The 20,723-nt window shown below is 44.3% G+C and overlaps 1 protein-coding gene across 6 annotated transcripts in view; it reads left to right on the forward strand.

Moving 5' to 3' along the window:
• The first annotated feature begins 3,974 nt into the window (after positions 1 to 3,974).
• Positions 3,975 to 20,723, forward strand: part of SORCS2 (sortilin related VPS10 domain containing receptor 2) — a 537,034-nt gene continuing 520,285 nt past the window's right edge. For all 6 annotated transcript variants that reach the window (XM_085223524.1, XM_085223526.1, XM_085223528.1 and 3 more), the window contains exon 1: positions 3,975 to 4,397. In XM_085223524.1, the coding sequence (XP_085079650.1) occupies positions 4,053 to 4,397 (345 nt within the window). In that variant the 5' untranslated portion in view covers positions 3,975 to 4,052. The remainder of the gene's footprint in view (positions 4,398 to 20,723) is intronic.

Raw genomic sequence — 20,723 nt, forward strand, 5'->3', positions numbered from 1 at the left:
AGTAATTCTGTGATTTTTCTACCGTGTTGTTCCTACATGGCCATCTTGCTCTACTGTGTTTAAAAGGCTCTCTGAAACATACAACAAATTTATTGTTATTTTTATTTGCAAGAGTACTTCCTACATCCAGTAATGAAAGGAATATTAGCATGGTGTCTTGGTTTCTGCTCAAGCAGACTTGTGACTTTTTGTAGTACTTTTCAATGTTTGATCAGAAATGAACTTGACAAAAATAAAGCGGTTAAATGAAGTCCTCTTAATCTTAATCTAATCTGACAGTCAATAAAAATTTGAGCAGACTTTATTAGCATAGCACTAATAATTCTGCCATTAACAGGAAGAAATCTGTCTTAGATTTACAAGGCACTAATTCTTTTTCAAGCTTTTTCTATTTCCATTCTGGGACTAGAAGTGCTCAGAGGTGTCTGATGCAAGGCTATTTGTCTTTCTGTGTGTCTGAGCCTATTTGCTGGGTCAGAGTTTATAGGAGAGATAAAAGGTGGCAGAAATTTAGGAAAGATTTTTGTTTTAGGAATCCTTAAACTTGAACGAAACAAATGTTAAGAGGGGATTTACCTACTGGACTTGGAATGAACGGAATGGGATTTATGTCATGAAGTTCCCTTTTCAGTTTTGCAGACCTCAGCCTTCTCTTCCAACATGTTTCATTCTGGTATTTTAAGCTGTACTTTATAAGCTACACAGTAATGACACAGGGCAACAGGTGTAGTTGGTGCCATATCCCTAGTCTAGAGTTACAAAACTTTATCATTGTGAATTACTGGTATACTAAATATGCATTATTTATTGGATTGATCAGTCTGATGTCAAAACAGCTCAAAAAACCATTGAGGAGGCAGCCAGGTAAAAGCTCATTAACTAGTTGCTGTAGTTCTCTGTGTCCTAAAAATCTGTGCTGCATCAACACAGATGGTGTAAATATTTTCTTAACATTGCCCATACGTTGGTCATGGATATGATTCTCTAAAGCACAGAAATAGGGAGGTTACCTTCATTTCCATTTAATCCTTGACCTACTCTGAAGAGCATGGTACAGAGGGATTCAGTTAGTAACAAGCGCTGTGGTACGTTGAATGGTTCATGCTCATGTACTCAAATCTCACAATTCATGCAGAGAGATAGGAGTTACATCCATTTGTCCCTGATTCAGCATCCTTCAGGTGAGATTTTTAATTTATTTGGCAAGAAATAAAAGGCCTGCATAGTTTTTGTCAGTGAGAAATCACTGTCTCTCTCCCTTCACCTTGGTCAACATCTTCTCAACCTGTAAGACAATTTCAGCTAAACTAGCAAATGAGGAGAAATCAGAAATAAATAGGAAGTGTTGTGATTGCACAATCTGGTGACAGACAAGTGGATTTGTTAGGTCTACTGAGATGTATGAGAAAGACATTCTGAAAATATTCAAGCAGACCTTGCATCCATAGGATACAAGGCTGTAAGAAACTGAATTTAATTAGTTCTAGATTGACTGATTGCTTTTTGGTTTTGTCTTTCGGTTTCATTGTAAGAAATGTCAGTAATTGACAGGTGTAAGGAACTTGATTCTTGGGTACCTGGATGTTATCATCTCTGCTGCTCCCCACCTGTTGAACACAGTAGTGTGAACGCAAAATTGATAAGCATAGGACTGTGAGATGAAGTATTAGTTGTGGTATGCCAGTTTAAATCTGTAGGGATTTCCTTCTATTCTGAGCATTTTTAGATTATGATACGAATGTTGAGTAATCTTCACAGTTTCGTGGGAGATGATGCCAGAACCCAAATTGCTCACTTCCTAGTAACGTACAGATCACCCTTCATATCGGTTGATATGGCTGTTATTAGTCAAGGTTTTCTGAAGAACTCAGCATTGCATTTTTCCCTTATTCCCTTTGTGCAGAGGTGCAAAAGATGGAAGGTGACACACTCCATGTGCAGATTCCCCAGCAGGAATGGCTTTCTGCTCTGTGAGCTGTTGAGTCACTTCCTAACTTCTGCACCCCTGAAGAACATATCTGAACACTTATGACTCAAACGAGTGTTTTATCACCATCTCTTGCTGATACCAGTTTGCGAGTCAAGGGGTTGTGTCTGGAAAACTCCCTTTCTGCCCACTGGAGCCAGGTGTTTCACTGCAAGAGTAGTGCTTTAGAGAGATAACATACTGTGAGGAATCCGCATGCCAGGATCATTCTCACCTCACACTTGTGTTTAAATTCCTTTAGGTAGCTTAGTACAGCAATATAGGCACTTTAAGCTTTCAATTTCTGTCTCCAGAAATCAAGACGTATATTTATATATAGTATATATACAATATACTTGCTTCATATTTAAGACCTAAAATATTTCAGAAATGAGTTTAGCATGCAGCTCCCCAAGGAGCCCCAGTGGCAGCTTTTGGTGAGTGGGGCCAGGTGTTGCTGCCTGCCCTGCATCCTGATAGAGAGCATCCAAGGCAGACACCAGAGCTGCTGCTGAGGTCCCTCAGATGCTGGCAGTTTGTGTGCTCATTCAGCATTAGTAGCAGAAGGAGGGGAGAGCTGCTGTGGGACTGTGCTTGGGTTGATGACATAAGGCATCCCAGGCCTGTAAATTATATAGGTAGAAGTAAAAAAGTAAAAATAAAAAAGGGATACTGTTTTTGTTTTCTTTTCTGGCCCCTAACACAGCACCCTCCTGACTCTTGCTGCACCCTCTCAGGATTCACAGCCAAACTCTGCCCTTGCTGGGCATGCCTGCTTGCCAGGCGGCCTACAGTGACAGGAAGGTAGCTGAGGGGGCACAGGGATGGCTGAAAGTTCTGCAGATCTGCCCAGTGGGATTGTTCACACGTGGCCCTGTGACATGGTGTGGGCTGATGATGCCTGCACATTTGCAGCTGGAATGCAGGGTCTGGGCAGCATGGCTGTGGCTTGGTGTGCAGCCCCATGTGTGCCCCTGCCTGTGACCCTGTGTGTGACACCATGTGTAGCCTGGTGTGCAACATGGTGGGTGACACAGAATCACAGACTCAGAATCATTTGATTTGGAAGGGACCCTTAAACGCCATCTAGTCCAACTCTCCTGGCAATCAACAGGGACACCTACAGCTCGATCAGATTGCTTGTAGCCCTGTCCAGCCTGACCTTGACTGTCTCCAGGGATGGAGCACCCATCTCCCTGGGCTACCTGTGCCAGTGCCTCACCACCATTATAATTTTTTTTTCCCCTTATATCTAGTCTAAATCTCTCTTCTTTTAGTTTGAAACCGTGTCCCTTTTTTCACCACAAACCCCACTAAAGAGTCTGTCCCCTTCTTTCTTACAGCCCCCATTTAGACAATGAAAGGCCGCTCTCAGATCTTCTTGGGGCCTTCTCCAGACTGAACAGTCCCAGTTCTCTCAGTCTGTCCTCGTTGGAGAGTTGTTCCATCCCATCGATCATTTTTGTGGTATTCCACTGGATGCTCTCCAACAGATCCACGTGTCTTCTGCACCGAGGACTCCAGATCTGGATGCAGTGCTCCAGGTGAGGTCTCAGCAGTACAAGGCACGGCGTGGTCTGACGTGTGACCCGGGGTGTGACCCGATGTGTGACAACGCATCCCCCGGTCTGTAACTCAATTTCTAACGCGATGTCAACACGATGTGTGACTCGGCGCATTATACGGCCAGCGTCACGGCGTGCGACCGACTGTACAGCACAGCGCGTGGCCCACTGCGGGGACCGCGTGTGTCCCGGCGTGCGTCCCAGCGCCCGACCCGCTGCGTGCCCCGCCGTACAGCGCAGCGCCAACCCCCCTACGACCCACCGTACGCCGGACGGCGACCAGCGGTCCGACCCGCCGCGTCCCGGTGCCGCGCCGCCCCGCTCCGAGCGATCCCCGCCGCGCGGCGTTTCGGCGCGGGCCAGCAGATGGCGGCGCCGCCCCGGCTGGGCGCGCAGCCCCGCGCACGCCGCTGCCGCGCGAGCCCCGCTCCGGTTACAACCCTCCCCCGCCCCCGCCCTCCGCGGCGGTGTCTCCCTGCCCGCCACCTCCCCGCCTGTCACTGCCACGCCGGAGAGCCACCATGGCGCACGGCGGGCCACGCGTGTCCCCCGCCGCCGCCCGCCTGCCGCTGCTGCTGCTACTGCTGCTGCTGGGCGCCGCCGCCGCGCCGCGCTGCGCCGAGCCCTGCGGCCGCCCGCGCCCCGGCGCCCTGACCCGTGGGGCGCGCAGCCCGTCCGAGGCGCGGCGGGGCGGCGGCGGGGCGGCGGCGGCGGCGGCGGCGGGGGGCGGCCGCTCCCGGAGGGCATCCCCGGCGGCGGCGGCGGCGGGCCGGGAGCGGGTCTCGCTCCTCAGCACCTCCTTCGTGCTCAAAGGGGACGCATCTCACAACCAGGCGATGGTGCACTGGACGGGCGAGAACAGCAGCGTGAGTGCAAAGGGCGGAGCGAGAGGGTCGGGGGGGTTCCCCGTTCTGGCCGCAACTTGCGTGGCGTTCGGCGCCCCTCCGGGATCGCCGCTCCCGGTGCCCGGGGCTCCCGCGGGGCAGACGGGTGGCGAAGCGCATCCGCCGCTCGCGCACAACTTTGCAAAGTTGGCGAGCGCGCATCTCACACGGGCCGCTGCGCGGCGAGGCGAAGGAGAGCTCTGCCCCGGCCCCGGAGCGCTGTCCGGCGGCGTGACTCGGGCAAAGCGGAGGCGAGGGGTTGAGAGCCGCAGGTTCGGTTGCCGCGGCTCGGTCGCATCCTTCAGCCCCGCGCAGCCTTCCCCTCGCCGCCGCGCCGCGCTCGAGCGCCGGCGAGCAAAACGGTAGCGGAGAAGAAATCGGTGGGGACTCTGCACCGCGCCGGGGGGCAGCGCTGAGGGCCGGGCTAGGCCGGGCGCTCCCGCGGGTCCCCGACCGCCGGAGCGCCCCGAGGAGCTCCGCAGGCTCAGGCGCGGCTCGGGATCGCGCACCGGGAGCGGGGCTCGCTGCAGAGCGTCGTCAGCGGCCGCAACTTTTCACGGCTGGAGCCGCCTGCCGTGCCTCGATGTTGCCGATTTTAGGCAGAAACTTTCACGGTGATTTGCTTTTGACTCGTTTTCAGTGTCAGCTGTCGTCGCTTCTTTATGTGCCGGCCCATAGCGGTTGTGCGCTCTCACGGATGATCTCAGGGATTTGCGGCTTCTAATTTATCCGGCACGGAAACGTTATATCCTAACAGCGTGCAGCACAGGGAAGCACGGCACCGCACCTTGCGCTGTTGGTGCAGCTTCACCGGCAGGAAAATACCGTTATGGAGGCTCAAGACCAACTTTCTCCTTGGGGATTTGAGCTTTTCTGGAAAACTCCTGAGAGTTTTTTACTATAGTTCAGCTAAGATTGAGCTTTGTGAGCTTAGCGTAAAGTTTACTTAAACTCAGCTCGGTTTGGAGCACTTGCTCTGTAGTTGGTGCTGGTGTGCGAGTTATCGTCCTCCCTGTAGGACATCGAGTCCTGTGTTTCTCCTGCCCCGCTGCCTCCCGGACTGCGTGGGTGCGCGGTGCGGGTGCGGCAGTTCGTTGCGCTGCGTTAGCGCTCCTGTGGGAGCTCCTCGTGCTGCTGTGTGTCCGGGTCGGAGTCAGCACAGCGCCTGACGCTTTCAAAGGCAGTTTGCGAGCCGCTCAGGGAGGCACTGTGCGATGACGGCTGTTTCCTTCTCGCAGAACGGGTTGCGTATCGGCAGCATCGGCCGCTCCCATTCTGTCCTTCCTCCGTCTCCGCTGGGCTGCTGCCGTCTCCTCTTTGTGGAGCACTGCGGGCTGTAAGGATCATTGCCTTGAAGGATTCAGTATTAAAAAGTTGGCATAAATTCATTTTTTGACATAAAAGGCAAGTAACAGCTTTCATGCGAAGTGCCTGGAACTGTGAAATGAATGTAGCAGAACCTCGCTGATCCACGGCTATGACAGTGGTTTCCTCACCTCTCTGCAAAGATTTAATAACAGATGCTGCAGTGGAGGCTTCTGTTGCTACAGTGGTATTATTTCTTCCCAGGATGCTACAGTTCACTCCCAGTGCAGCCTGAAGTAGTCTGTTCAAAAGCAAAGATAAATGGCAAGTGTCAGAATGAATGAAAGTAGATGCAACTTCTTAGTTCTCTCTGTGTTTGCTTGTTTACTGTCTGCTAATTCAGTACTGCAGGGTGGTGCTCTCATCCTGGGTGCACGGAGGCATTCTCCATGGCATTTACACATTGAATACAAAACGCTTTTCTGCAGTTATTTAAAAAGTGTGCTCTTACCTTACCTGCCACCAGGTGACTGCTGCTAAGTGAGTCTGGTTTTGAAGAAGTGTCCAGGTAATGAAAGCCTTTGCCTCATTTGAGCAGCCTTTTTGCTGTGGATATTTTGAAGTATGGCTGTCAGCAGTTCTTTCTGCACTTTTTTTGTCTTGTGAGCTTTGTTCTATTGCTCGCTTCCAGTAGAACTGATTTTAAAGAAGGCTTCTGGGGAAAAGTGATTTGTAAGGAGTCTGTAGGATCTTTTTTTTTTTCCCTTGGAAAGTGAAAGAAATGCATTGAGCCCGGTGGAAGCAGGATGCGTTTAAAGGGTTTGGAGAGAATTATGTTGCCTCTGTGTATTGGGATGAAAGTGTTTGAAAATAAACACCTAATCCAAAACGTACTAAGATTGTCTTGAATGTTTGCTTGCTTTTTTCACTTCGGTTGGGAGTCTAGAGGTAGGAATGCTAATATCCCTGGACCTGGCACCGTGCCGTCTCAGGCCTAGGGAAACCTTCCTTGCCTCAGAAGTCCGCGTTTGTATTGAGAGTGCTGCTCTGCCCCAGCACCGCTGTGAACAGGAGTGTTGCCCGGGGCCGGGGTGGGGCCCTGTGAACAATCCAAAGTGTCACCGCGGACATTTGGCACCTCATTGGAGGTACTCAGCACTTTGTAAACCGGGGAGCTAAACTAGCTCCTTTATCCTTTACAGCTACAGGGCTGAAAGTTTGGCAGTGATGAGCTCCAGATGACCGTATATCCCCTTAAACACCTCACCTAATAAAATAAATGAAGAAGAAATTGTGCTCCGTGCTGGGGAGACAAATACCCATAAAAGCCGAGGGCAGCCCCCCGAGGGACACTCACCTGCACGGCTGGTTCACTGAGAGCACCTCGGGGAAGTGTGTGTGTGTGGACTGAGGGCAGAAAACAAACTGACGGGCAGACGTGCACGTGGAGCTTTTAAAAATATATTTACGTCTTCTAAATTCTCCTGTGCCTCCGGTAGTGGAGCGTGTGGTTTTTGGTTGCAAGGCATGTCTTGAAGGAAACTAAGGAAGCTGTAAACGAAGTTGTTCCTCTCTCCTGTTGCTTTTCTGCACGGGACTGTTGTGTACTTTGCAGTTTTGAGAAGTAGGGAGAATGGTGGATTCGATGGCAGATTGCGTGGGTAAACAGATTGTAAGGTGAACTTGCATCACTGGGAGGATGACTGTGCTCCTCCTCGTTTTGTCAACAGGGAGCTGTGCTGGGAAGTATGAAATTGCTTCCTGCCTTGTTCCCCCATTGCTTTTATTTTATATTTTGATAGTTAATTATTTGTGGATTCCATGCACACTAAGCCTTTCCCTGGCCTTTCTTGGCAGTGGGATGCACAGTTACAACTGCCACTAGTGACTAGTGGCACAAGCCCTGCAGACCCTATCCTTTAGCATCATGGATGTAGCTGCTTGCTGAATTCCTGCACTCGTTATTTCTGCTCTCTGTCTCCCACATCCACAGAAGTTTGTTGTGCACTAATGCTTTCAAGTGGGACTCATTTCTTTTCCAGTCTTAAAATATCACAAACAGAAGCTGTGGCTGCTCGGTGTTGTGGCACACCAATTGCTCTGGGCAGGGCTGGTGGCTGAAGTTGTGGAACTGGTAAATAACGTGGAGTGGTGCATCCGCAGGTACAAGAAGTGTGTGTCCAGAGCAGCCTCTTACTGTGCTCAGCTGCATACTGATGTCCCCAGCTTTGCTGTACTATCCATACGCTATCTACTGACTTAGGGAAACCAATCACTTTTGAAAGATAATGCTTTAAAATCCTCCTTTTTCTGTAGGAAACCTTATAGGTGTCCCAGAAGCCTTTTTTTTTTTTTCTTTTTTCCCCTTTTGTGCTAGGTAAACAACTTTTTTTCCAAAACTGTATTCTTTTTGACCCTCCTGGAGAATTCCCATTGTGCATTAATACTAGTTGATTTTAAAAAACATCAAAGCCAAAACAGAGCTGCAGCAAGAATGAGGTTTGTATTCACAGTTGATTTTGATTCCTTGGATGCTCATCATGCTGTGTGCAGACTGCTAAAGTGTTACAAACAGGACTTCGGCCAACTAGTTCCAAGTCTGCAGCTTTGTGGTGCCACTATTTCCTCTTTTTGTTTGGTGTCACAATATTAACCCCCGTGCAGGCACTTATTTGTCCCATACGTTGATGTCATGATCCCTCATAAATGTGTGATTCTTTGTTGTGAGAAATAAACATAAAAGCATACACAATCTTTCCAAAGACTTAATATTAAGCAGTAGCTTATCAGAAAGGAAGATTTGTACATCCGCAGCAATTACTGCACTCAAACTTCAGCTAATCCGGACTTTCTGATGTACAGATACTTTGTTTAATTAAGAACAGATTTCCTTTGTAATACAGTTTCACAGTACATGATTTGTAGAGTTTGTGATCACTAAATGTACTCTTCTGGCAGATATTTTATTTAGTTGTTTTTCTGTTTTGTTCAGTTGGCAATAAACTGTGCTGAGTGGATCTATAGAAACATTGACTTCCATATTACTGTGGCACTGTCTGTAATGGTGAATGTAATTATCTGTCCAAGCTGGGTGAAAGCCCATCTGTGGTGAGGTTTTGGTGCTGTTTCTCAAGGGCAGCCAGGGTTGTTTTTATGAAACTCAAAGGAGCGTGAGGTCAGAAATCCTAACAAATGGCAGATGTATTATAGAATTATAGATTCTATCATGAAGTGAAAGGCAAATTTCCCACAGCAAGGATCTTGAACATGTTAGTGTGATAGAAAACAAGCAGAAACCAAACCCAGTAATCATACTTGAATGGAATCCCACACTGAAAGCAGACTGATGTTAAGCTCACTGAAGAAACTGAAGAGTTTGGCATCATCTTGGTTTTTTTTTGGATGTGTGTGCATGTGTAGATTTTTTTTTAATTGCAATATGAATATTATGACATCATTTATTTGCTTCTGCCAGCCTCCAGCTCTCCTGCCCATACTGCTGCCTGCTGAGCTCTCTTACATTTCTGCAAAGTCCACCTGCTGAAAAGTGGGAGCACTTCTTGTCCCCTGCACAGGCATTTAAAACTGATACATAATTTAATTAGAAGCATGTGTTTTAAGCATACCTTAATGTCCTCCTGTGAGTGCACCCCTGCATGTCACCCCTCTGTGTCATACCTGGATTTCCCTGGGTTTGCTGGTTGGACTGGTGCTGCCTGCTTTGCACTGGAACAGGCTACCTGCAGCCTTAGAGTGAGCAGGTGCTGCTGTGCTGGTGCTGGAAGGTGCTCAGAGAGAGCCAATGTGGTACAGGAGTTTGAATCTAGGAAGGTAATTTAGCAGTAAATGCTACAGGCACAAGATTGAAATCACCTGTCTGATACTGGTGATGTATTACAAGTGCACGATGAACCAAATCTGGCTTAATTGCAGTCATTAAACCTGTGTTTAGGCTTTTGATGGAGGGATCACGTATCACAGAGGGAATTTCATACTGCAGGTATGTACAGATTTATGAATTAAAAGCATGAAATTGCTCAGACTTTGGAAGTGTTTTTCTCTAAGCCCTTAATATGCCTAAGTGAAATATTTTGTGGTTGTGTCAGTTAAGACCAAAAGATGTTAACATGAGGTGAGATGATCTGCAGTGCAGTGCAAGTGGGATCCCTCCTCTTTCTGGAAGCAAAAATCCATTTAAGCAAAAGCTTGAAGGATAGGTTGGCATTAGTCTGCAATGTATGGCAGCTTGCAGTAGCTCATGATGAAACTCAATGACCTGCAGCATTTCTTTGGCATTTTTATTCCCATAGTCTTACATTCTTTACCAAACATTCCTATTCCCAACCCTTATCCCCAGCAATACTAATTTTAAACCCTAACAAATCACCAATGACAAAAACACTTGAAAGTAGAAATGGATGGGATCCTTTCTCTTGCACAGCCTCAGCCTTCACCTATAAGCTTGGACTTGTGCAGGCAGAGCTGGTCCTTGGACTGATCTCTCCAGTGGTAATCTTAATGTCCATGCTTGAGAAAGTTGGGATGAGTTGTCTTCTGGGAACATGGGTCCCTTCTTATTTTAGAGGGGCCTGGATGACTAACTGGAGTGAAACGCTGAATTTAAAACTTTCCCTAACCCAAGTATCTGGGTTTATTGCTGCTGCATTTCCTTCCCTACAGACTAAGTTATGGACTAAGGCTGTGTGGAAAAACCTCTGTTTGCCACAGCCCTAAGGTTTTTATAATTGCTGTTTTACCTACACGTATCCTTGACAAACAGAATTGTCTGCTTAGAGGATGTTCATTGACAGAGATTACACAAAAGTCTAAGTTTTAGGCCAAGCACTGCTCCAACAGCTGATTAAGTCTTTTTTTTTTTTTTCTTTCCCACTAATGACTTGGAATATTCATACATAAATGCATTTTTAAAAATGCTCCTGCACATTGCAAAATGCTTAGTGTTGTAGGTGTGTGGTTGCACATCTGCTAGGTTTGAGTAAGTGGAGAGGTGCCACATTTATGGATCCTATTGGATTTTGTCAGCCCAGACTGAGGCTGTTGCTGTAAGAGAGATGCTCTGGCACTGCCCTTATAGGGCTGAGCCCCATTGGTGCTGCAGTGAGCTCCAAAGCAGCACTGTGAGGTTTGTGAGAAGCATCAGGGCAGGGTAAGGTGTGGCCAGAGGTACAGCACAGGGTTCCAGATGAAAAGATTTGGGGTTAAATTGAACCTGAATGGGATTATTGAGCAACTTCCCCAATTGCTTCACGAGTTTCCACTAAAATACCATTTGCAGTACGCAGCTTATTTTGTGCCTCAGTTTCCTTCCTGCGACGTGCAGATAATGGTAATTCTTCATTGCTGAGAACCGCTTGTGTTCTCAATGAGAGGGGTACTTTGATATTAAAGTAATGATTACTGCTTGAACACCTGAAAGAGGCAAGACTACAGGAGATCAAGAGATCACATCTATGGTTTCTTTCTTCCTTTGGCTGTTTGGTGGTACAGCCTAGGAGTCGGAGAAGAAAAGGCTCTCCTGGGTCATGCTCGTACTGATGTTTGTTTTGATCAAGGCAGCTTTTAATCTGTAGTCCAGTTTAATTTAAATGCCTAGCCTCTGACACGTCAGTTGTCAGACCAGTGAATAGACTTAAGAATATGTGGCTAAAAACATTTTCAATGAAATTTAACCTGTATTTAACTTGTTCCCTGCCCCCTGCCTCACTTACCCGTATACTTAAATAATTGTGCTTCTTTCTCTCTGTGTGTACCTTGTCTGCTTTTGTAGACTAGTTATTATTTTTCTGAATAACTTCTATTTTAGCCTTTTGCATTTTCTTTCTTTCTAACTCACTTTTGCTAGCACTTTAATTGCCCTGTCTGGATAGGACAGTGCCTACAATTTAGCACTATTTACCTACAGTATATTTGATGGACACATTTTTAGAAATTTATGGGCACGTAGATTATTGTTCACTTCTGGTTTCCCTCTAGTGCTCATAATAATCTGTGTTTTCAAAAAAGAACAGTAAGCAGATAACATTTTGAAATTAAAAAAAAATTGTAACTCATAAAACCATTTAAACAATCTGGTCCCTAGCAGAACTCTGGTTTTTGGATTCTGAGCAGTGACATTGTAATAGGTTTGTTCTAGTTCATGAAGTAGATGAATTAATATTTCATCTTTCCCCACTCACTTCATGAAATTTGTCTCTTCCCTACGCCTGCTGGGGACTGAAACTGTGTGAAGTGTGGAGGTGTGGTGGCAGTGCATTTCCAAACCCCAGCTGCTGGGATGTATCCTTATTCCTGCTGAGAAGTAGCCCCATGTGTACTGGCCAGCACTTAGCAGATGGCAAGCTGCAGTCTGTGAAAACACATTTGTTGTTATTGCTGCTGTCTCCTCTCTGCCCCCCAGAGTGTGAGTGCCACAGGGCAGGAGCAGCCTTCCCCCTGTACGTGCACCAGCAGGCTGTGGTGCACCATGGCACTGCTCTGCATTGACAGCGTTTGGGTGCTACTGTAATAGCAATAGATGATGATGATGATGGCTGGGAACTGAGCTTTTCCACCTGTAAATTCTAACAGTGCCTAGCCTAGCTTCCTAACTGAGCCACAGCAAGTTGCTTTTCTTAGATATTGAAGTACAAACTGTGTGTGGTTAATGTATTTCTATGCTGCCACAGCATGACAGATGCCCACAGGGCTGGAGCTGGGGGTTGGAGGGGTGTGTTGGAGTTGCTCCTGGAGGTTTGGGCCCTGTTTCATAGTGTTATATGTGACTGAATCTGAAGAAATAGTTGTTATTTCATTGAAAACACAGTTGTATCAGGGGATGGTAGGTTGGCATAAAATCCTCCTGGGTCTAAGTTCAATAAGATATTTTCCCCGTGTTTGCTAGCAGAAAATACCTTGTTACTTGCCTTTTTTTTTTTTTTTTTTTTTTTTTTTTTTCTCCAAAGGATTGAAGCTGCCTGTGAGTCTAAGGCATCTAAATCTGCAGCAGTACTCGTTAAATCTTGCCACTTACAGAAAATAGGATATTTTTTTCTTGGTTCTTCCTCTTATGCTCTTAGGTGCTGTGTGGAGTGTTCAGCGTAAGTAGGCATTACTGTTAGCACAACCAGAGATAAGAAAACAGCCCTGAACTCTTGAACCCCTTTCATATGTTCAATTCAAGAACCTGTGAGCCAAATGTTTCAGGGATCCGTAGCGCCAAACACCAGGGAATGTGCAGGGGCCTGGCTCTGATGCTGGAGACCAGTGGCCAAGCTCAATTGAACACAACAGAATTGGTATTGCTCTTTTGCCCATGTCGCCTCCAACTGCACTGATCTCGGTAGTGCAAATCAGAAGTGAATGCTTGGGATCCTGTGCAGGTGGGAGTGTATGTGCATGTACTGCAAGGCTCCAATTTCAGTGTCTCTTAACTAAACCCCTTCGTCCAAGTCCACAGCAGGTTGGTGCTAACCTACTTCTGTATCTAAGTTCCCAACTGGTCTTTTAGAGCGATCCCACTCTGTTCTTCTGAGCACTTTATAGGGCACTGTTGAAGCTGGTAGGATTAAAATAAGACTTGGCTGCTACACGTTGGTTTGCAAATAGGCTACATGAATATCGTTCCTTCTGGCCTCTCTCATTTTAGCCTTGTAAAACACACAAGTTTAATAGATAAGTGTAGGACTTTGGAGTCTTGGCTATTGTAGCATTTAATGTGGTTGAACAAGCAGGCATATGAAGAAAACCTTTCCTCTTCCAGACCCAGATGTCATCCCATAGGCACTAGGATTTCATTAGAGCTGCAGCTTTTGATTTAGAGGGAAATTTCTTATTTTGTTAATTTGTTTGTCCTTTAATCAGTGGTTTCCCATGTTTCCCTGCCTGTTTTCCAACCACATAATGGCAAGCATATTGAGGTCTCAGCTGTTTGGAGAGAGATCTTAAAACATGTTCCTTGCCCTGAATGGGATGTAAAATATGAACAATGAATGGAGGCTATGCAAAACATCTATGTTGGATGTGCAGTGGCTTTGGAGTAGGAGCTGCGTCCTGAGCACAGCTGACGGAGCACAGAGGAGTAACTCTGAGCTCCCTGGCTGTTCTTGGCTCTGTTTGTGCCGGAGGTAGAGAATTGGGAAGACATTACTGCTGCTGATCCTAAGCTTTGCTTTCCCCTTGGATGAAGAAGGCCAGTATTGGCAGAGCCAGCTGAGACTCCATCCTGTCCTTCATGAGGTATTCCAGCCTTGTAGGAAAAACAAACATGACAAAAGAATCCAGTTATTTTTAACTCTCTTGTATGTGCCAGCCACTGAGGTGCTGCTGAACACATGCAGGAGAGAGGAGGATGCATATATGGAGCAAAAGTGCCCATATTTTTGAAGCAAGCAGCCCACCATTTATGCTTAAAATTTCTCTTGGGGCTCAGCTATTATTATTAAACTTTAAAGCAACTGTAAAGAAGAGTAGTAAGAAAGTATGTTGTGCATCAGATGTACAGCATTTTTGTAGCTCTGTGAAGCCGATTTGTGATTCACTGGCTAAACTATTGGCTCTTGCTAAGGAAGATGTAGAAGGAATGCGTTCCCCTGCACCTTGCCTGAATTGAGAACCTCTGCTTAAAAATGGCAAGATGTAGCTCAGTGAACACGTTTTCAGTTCCTAATGAAATACATATGTTCTTCTTCATACAGCATCTCTCAAGGGCTACTGTGCAGAGCACTGAGGGCTACTAATAGGGTCTTCTTTTCCTTCCTTCCTTCTCAACTGCTGTGAAACAGATGTATTTTTATAAAGTCGGATACATTTGGAGAGTTTTGAGTCTTTTTATTTTTTTAAATGTCATTGATCCTGAAGAGCTCTAAGAGACAGCATTTTTCAAATCCGTTGTATAAGTATCTTGTGCTCTTTGTTCTGTTTATTTAAAAAGTCTTGGGGGGAAAGGAGAGAAGACTTGACCACCAATGGAAGATTGATACCAGGCTACGGTATATAATCAGTGTGAGAGCTAGGTTGTAGCTGCTAAATTATCAGATTTAGCTTGGTTTAGTTGACTTCACAAACACCAGTTCTTAAACTGGTACAAAGCAGCACAACTGAAGACCTGGATGAAAGACAAGCATCTTCATCTGCTCATGGGTTTGGTCTGGTTAGTCTGTGAGCATAGGGATGTTTGGGCTGATCTGTGTGTGCTGTTGAGGCAATGAATGCCTAACGAATGCATGAGAGGAAGTTTGAATCAATGCATATATTATTGTGGAGGATTACATCTCAGCTCTAACATTTCTGACTGCGAAGAGACTGTTCCTGAAGATGGGAAAATAGGGTTACAGAAGGAAATAATCTTTATCTTGTTTGCAGAAACTGCCGACAAGGCTTTCTGAGGCTTTGTGGAGTGCTTGGAGGCTCCCTCAGGGAGCAGGACTTAGCCCGGCGTGGTGTTTCACAGGGGTCGGCAGCTCAGAAGTCAAGCCCAGTGAGATGAGAGCACTGAAATTCCCATCTAGGCATAGACTGTGTGCCAGGAAATAATATAAAGGGTTCATAGTTTGACTTACAGGCTGTTGTGTGTGGAGGGTTTGCACAAAATATGCAAGCTTTTCATTTTTTGCCATGTCTAAATAGACTTGTATTTATTAACTGAACCTGAATGTCACAATCACTGTCACTCAGCGAGAAACTCTGCTCCCTTTGGGCAAATTCTTTTGTTTCTCCTACTTTTCCGCCTTCTTTTTGTATGGTTTTCATCCCTCCTCTCTCCTTTCCTTTTTCTGTCTGAATCCCCTTTGTTGTTCTCCCTTCATTTCTTCTTCCTATTAAATCACCTTTCTCACCCCTGAGGCTTAAATAGCATCATCTTCCCCGTTCCATCTAGAAAGAAAGATCGTCAGGGACATGGTTGGTAATGACCTGACATGTCAGCACTTCAGGAGATGCCATTCCAGGAAGTATAGATGTTCACACTGGGTCACATACTGTCTGCGAGCTTGGACAGAGAGGCGTTACTGAAGGAGATCTTTTCTTCATGACATTATCTGTATCTCTGGAGGATGGCAATAACAGATGTTTAAAAAAGAAACCCCCCCAAATCTAACTTGAACCTGGCCTTGGAGCAGCGTATTTCCCCTCGTGCCCTGAGCCTGGAGCTGCAAAGTGATCTCTTGAACTCATCTAGGGGTGGGCTGGGGACACAAAGGGAAATGCGCTGCTGCTTTGTCAGGCTTCTGCTGTGTTTAAGTGATCGTAATTAGAAATGAAAGACTCACAATCCCATTTCCAGTCATCCAGTTCCATAATCTGCACATACCATCTAATAAGAATGTGTGTATTACCCATCACTGGAATTACTTTGCTGCTCATCCAAGCTTAATTGAAAAATAATCGTAATCTATTCAGTGTTACATTTAGTGCTTAAGTGAGGTATTGTGAGGAAAAAACGACTTCTGAAATGTGGATTGTCATGGATTTCATTGTTTGGGCTTAGTTCTGATAATGCTCATCATTCTGATCCTTAGGTGATGTCACTCTGATATGTGGCTTTGCAAGTACACCTCATTATTATTCCTTGCAGCATATAGGAAGTGAATCCTTTCTACTTTAAATGAAATATTTACAAGCTGTTATTTATTGCAGGAATTTAAATGAATGAAGTTTCTTTCAAAAACAAATGCAAGCTGGGGAAAGCAAAGACAGCAACTGAGTGCGAAGGTGTCATAGAGTGGAAGCTGTGCAGCTCATGTATGTAAGTTCTGCTGCTTTAGCTGAGCTGGGAGTGAAAGGCAGGGAATGCTGGAAACTTGGTGCTGGCATAACCCATTGCCATGAGGCAGGTGCACTTGCTGCGCAGTCACTATAGCTCATGGACTGAGTGTGTTTGTCTAACATGCAAGTGATATTGTCCTATGGGAATGGTTTGTAAGAAGAGCATGAGGATGCCTGTGATAGGCCAGGCCCATGGATTTCTGGGGAGAGCCTCAAAATCAGCTGACTGCATTGTGACTCTTCACCAAACAGCTTTTTTAGCAGACAGTACTCTGTTGCTTGGGGATGACTGCGGAGCTTTTTGGGTGCAAGAAATACACCTGATTTATAAACATGGAAAATGGGCTTACATAGTTCAGTGTAGCACTTGGCCAAAATTGCTAGTACTGAATTTCTGTTAACCACGATCCTTCCCCCAGATCTGAATGAGCTCAGATTTGGGGCTTTGATCTCCGAGTAACTTAAATTTTGTGTTTTGTAGTTACACTGTAGAATTTCAAAACCATTTTTTACTACATTGACTTAAATAATATTTAAATTCTAGCAAATTATGTAAGATAACAAATATGTCTTTCATCTCATAATTGACACAGTATTTATTTTCTACTAAGTTTCTCACCAGTTTGGGAAATTTAAGGGATGCTATTTCACTTATGTGAGTATTGTTTCTGGAAAGAAAGATGCGCAGCAAAAGTAGTTTTTAGATGCCTCTTAATTTTTCTAGATTTTATTGAAACATCTTTTTAGGAGTGTTACATGATGGTACTGCTGTATAAAAAGAAGTACTAAATATATTGAACTTTTTCTTCAGTTATTTAGAGTGGAATTAATATTCATTAAATGGACAACCTCTTCTGAGCCAGGATTAACTTCATCTTGAAGCTGTTACTCTCTTGCTACTTAAGCAATACAGTATATGTTCTTATCAACAATTGAGTCTCATTTTTAATTTATGAAAGTTTACCTGAGAGCATTCACGTCTCACCCTTTCCAAGTTTGAGAAAATGCATTTAATGTCTTAGTGCTTGACTTTGAACAGCTAATCTTCTTCTATGCTGTGTAAAAAAGTTGTTTTGATATGTACAAGATTTGCTGCTTGTTTGTTCCAAGTCTGCGCAGCATAATCAACTAAGCTTTTTTCCAGTAAAAGAATCAGTGATTTTGTTGAAACAGAAATCAATACTTTTCTCTTAACTTACTTTGAAGCCAGTTATTAAAAAGTCATGATCCCGCTTCTTAGATTTTAAGAAGCCTGAAGGTAAATTTTGAAAATTTTCTTGCTCATTTTTGTTCACAAACATTTCATGATTTGTGCTCTCTTTAAATTTTTAATGTTGGACTGGAGGATATCAGTACAAACAGTTAATTGTAGTGGACTGTCTGTAGGCTCCATGAGAACCCATGCTGTGATTAGATTTCTAAGCTAGTGTGTGGTGCACAGTTTTATTGACTTAAATTTCACACATAATTGAAGGATTCTTAGCTTTCATTTGCCCCGCAGTTAATTAAGTCTTCAAACTAATGGGAAACAAGAGGGGCAGAAGCCTACAAAACGGCAAAAAGTAAGCACAAAATGGCCTCAAGAAGTATATATTAAATATTGAATTCCACACTGTTCTTTCTTATTGTTTTTCTTCTTCTTCATTTTTCCTTAAGCATTTATATGCTATTGAATTCATCTAGAAAAAGCAAGCTTTTTGTCTTCTCACTCTCTCTTACTCCTCCGCCTTACTTTCTATAGATGGTTAATTTAATCTTTCTAGCTGTTGCGTTGGTTTGTCTGGCCTCACTAGAATCAGTAGGAAGGCATGTCAGTGGGATTAAACTAATATCCTGATCAACTTACCATCACTGCAACTAGAGAGAAACCAACTGGCATGAGTGAATTGATTTTTGCATCAATCTCCCTGCACAGGCAATCAGTTTAACAGAGAGAAATGGGAATGGAGGCCTCACCACTACCCTGTTGTGGAACGTTCCCTATGTTACAGTCTCATCCTTCAGAATTTACTGGTGCTCTCTACCATCACTTAGTTATGGGAGCAATGCTACTTGGTGCTTTTAAAAGCTAACCACACAATATTTCTGAATCCAGAGCCTGTAAAAGGCAACAGCAGGCTTCACTGTTTTGTCAGTCACTATACTAGTCACCATACTAATTAAGAGGCATTTAAGCCACAAAGGCATTAGAAGGTATCTGTCATAGCTAACAGCATGAGATTTATCTTGTTGACAAAGGAGGACTGATCTTATTCATAATTTTTTAGTATACCCAGCTGCGTTGTGTAGTTTTTGTGCCTCATGCATACTAATAATTATGAGGAATGGCATACTGTGTTAGTAGGAATCACTATTATGTTCAGCATGGGGAAAAATTGTGTTTTCACTCTTCTTCATCACTTTTTTGGTGAAAGAACGTAAGTGCAGACAAGCAGATCTGTTCTTTAATGAAAATTTTCAGATCACTATGCTATATAACTTAGGTAATGGCTTAAATAGTCAAGTTAAAGAGAAGATAATTGGAAGGCTAATTTGGATTCACCCTTCCCTATTACTGTTTAAAGATGCCAAATGCTGAGTTCCCTTAGTGCTTCATTTAGTTTGGCTGTTGCAATGACCTAACTCCTCCTGAGTCAGGCTGCTCTCATCTCAATATAATGTAGGATTTTTGTGTTGCTGGATTGGAGCATGTGATACCTTTGGCTTTTCTGATACCATAAGATTTAGAAGCAGATAAGCTGACATACTGGCTTACATAAGGGAACAGACTAGCTCTGCGTTGGTCCCTGAGGTGTCATCGATTCTATTTGCATTACATGGTCAAATATTTATATGTGGTATCATCGAGGCTAACAAAAGGTTGTCATAGGGCAGTGATTATGTCACAAATTGTGACATTTCCCCGTTGATGAGAAGTATAATGCCAGCATGCCATGGTGCAAATGTCATCATTTTGTGATGTGACAAATTGTCCCTAAGGACAGACTTTTAAAAGAACTTAGCTGATGTTTGAAAAATGAATTGGTAGAGACGGATTTCATTTACGTCATGTTTAGGAACGATCAGAAGTTTAGAAAGCAAAGCTTGCAGCACTTTGTATCGCTTTTCATTCTTGAAGGGTCTTTGCCAATGCCACAAACTTTAGTCATTATATACATGATGCTTGGTTAGCAGACATTTGTTGACTCATCATGCTTAAAGGCAGCTCCAGAGCAGACAGTTCTTCTGTAGCTAACGTGTTTAATTGGACTGTTCTCCATTTGTAGTGTAGTGGGTTTTTCTATTTTAACCACAGAGCGGTAAGAGAATTTGGAATATTTCCAGCTTGTCAAAACTTAAATGAAATGAGAAGTGGGATAATTTTGTTTGTATTTTTCCTGTTCTTCATTTAAAGCTTGTTAGAGCAATTGCGAAGGACAGTGAGCGTTGTTTCTTCAACCTTATCTGCAAGACAAGTTCAGCTGGGAGGGCTGGGCTTAGTTAATGTAACTGTTAACCAGAGATACATTTAGTATCATAGGGAAGTTCCATGTATATGACCGAGACACACCTTAATTAATAAACACAGATGGCATTAGGTAGTTTCTAGATGACATTTTTAATAAAATTCAGATGTAACTTGCAGTAAAATTGGTTCCTTTGAGAATGTTCAACAGATTTCTTAAACTATGGAGAACGTCGAATCATGAAATAGAATCATTTAGTTTGGAAAAGATCATTAAGATCACCAAATCCAACCATGGCGTCACGCTACCTACCGTTAAACCACATCCCTAAGTGCCACTTCCACACATTCCTTAAATCTCTCCATGATGGCTACCATCACCTCTTTGGGCAGCCTGGAGAACTGAAGGCTGCAACTATTGCTGTAGAAATAGTAGATTCTCTTTCTGTAGAAACAGAAATGATGGAAAATGTGTTCATCCAATCATAGAATAATAAAATCATAGATTTGCTCTTCAGGTAAGGTGTTTCTAGATTGCATGTTTGAATTTGCTCTTCGATGCCTAGTAATTCTTCTTGGTGGCTGCATGCAGGTTTATTTTGTCCCATATTGGTCAGAAAATGGACACGGAACAGTATTAGCCAGCAGCATCCTGTCCTCTGCTCCCGAAGCTGTGTCTGTTCATTGTAAACCAAGCTTTAGATCGGTGATGCTGTATGGAACTACTTTCCATTAGATTTGAAAAATGTTTTGATGAATTTTGTGTTTGCCAATTCTGTAGTTTCTCAGCTATGTGT

Source organism: Meleagris gallopavo, chromosome 4 (assembly GCF_905368555.1).
Source record: "Meleagris gallopavo chromosome 4, MGAL_WU_HG_1.1, whole genome shotgun sequence".
Lineage (NCBI taxonomy): Eukaryota > Metazoa > Chordata > Aves > Galliformes > Phasianidae > Meleagris > Meleagris gallopavo.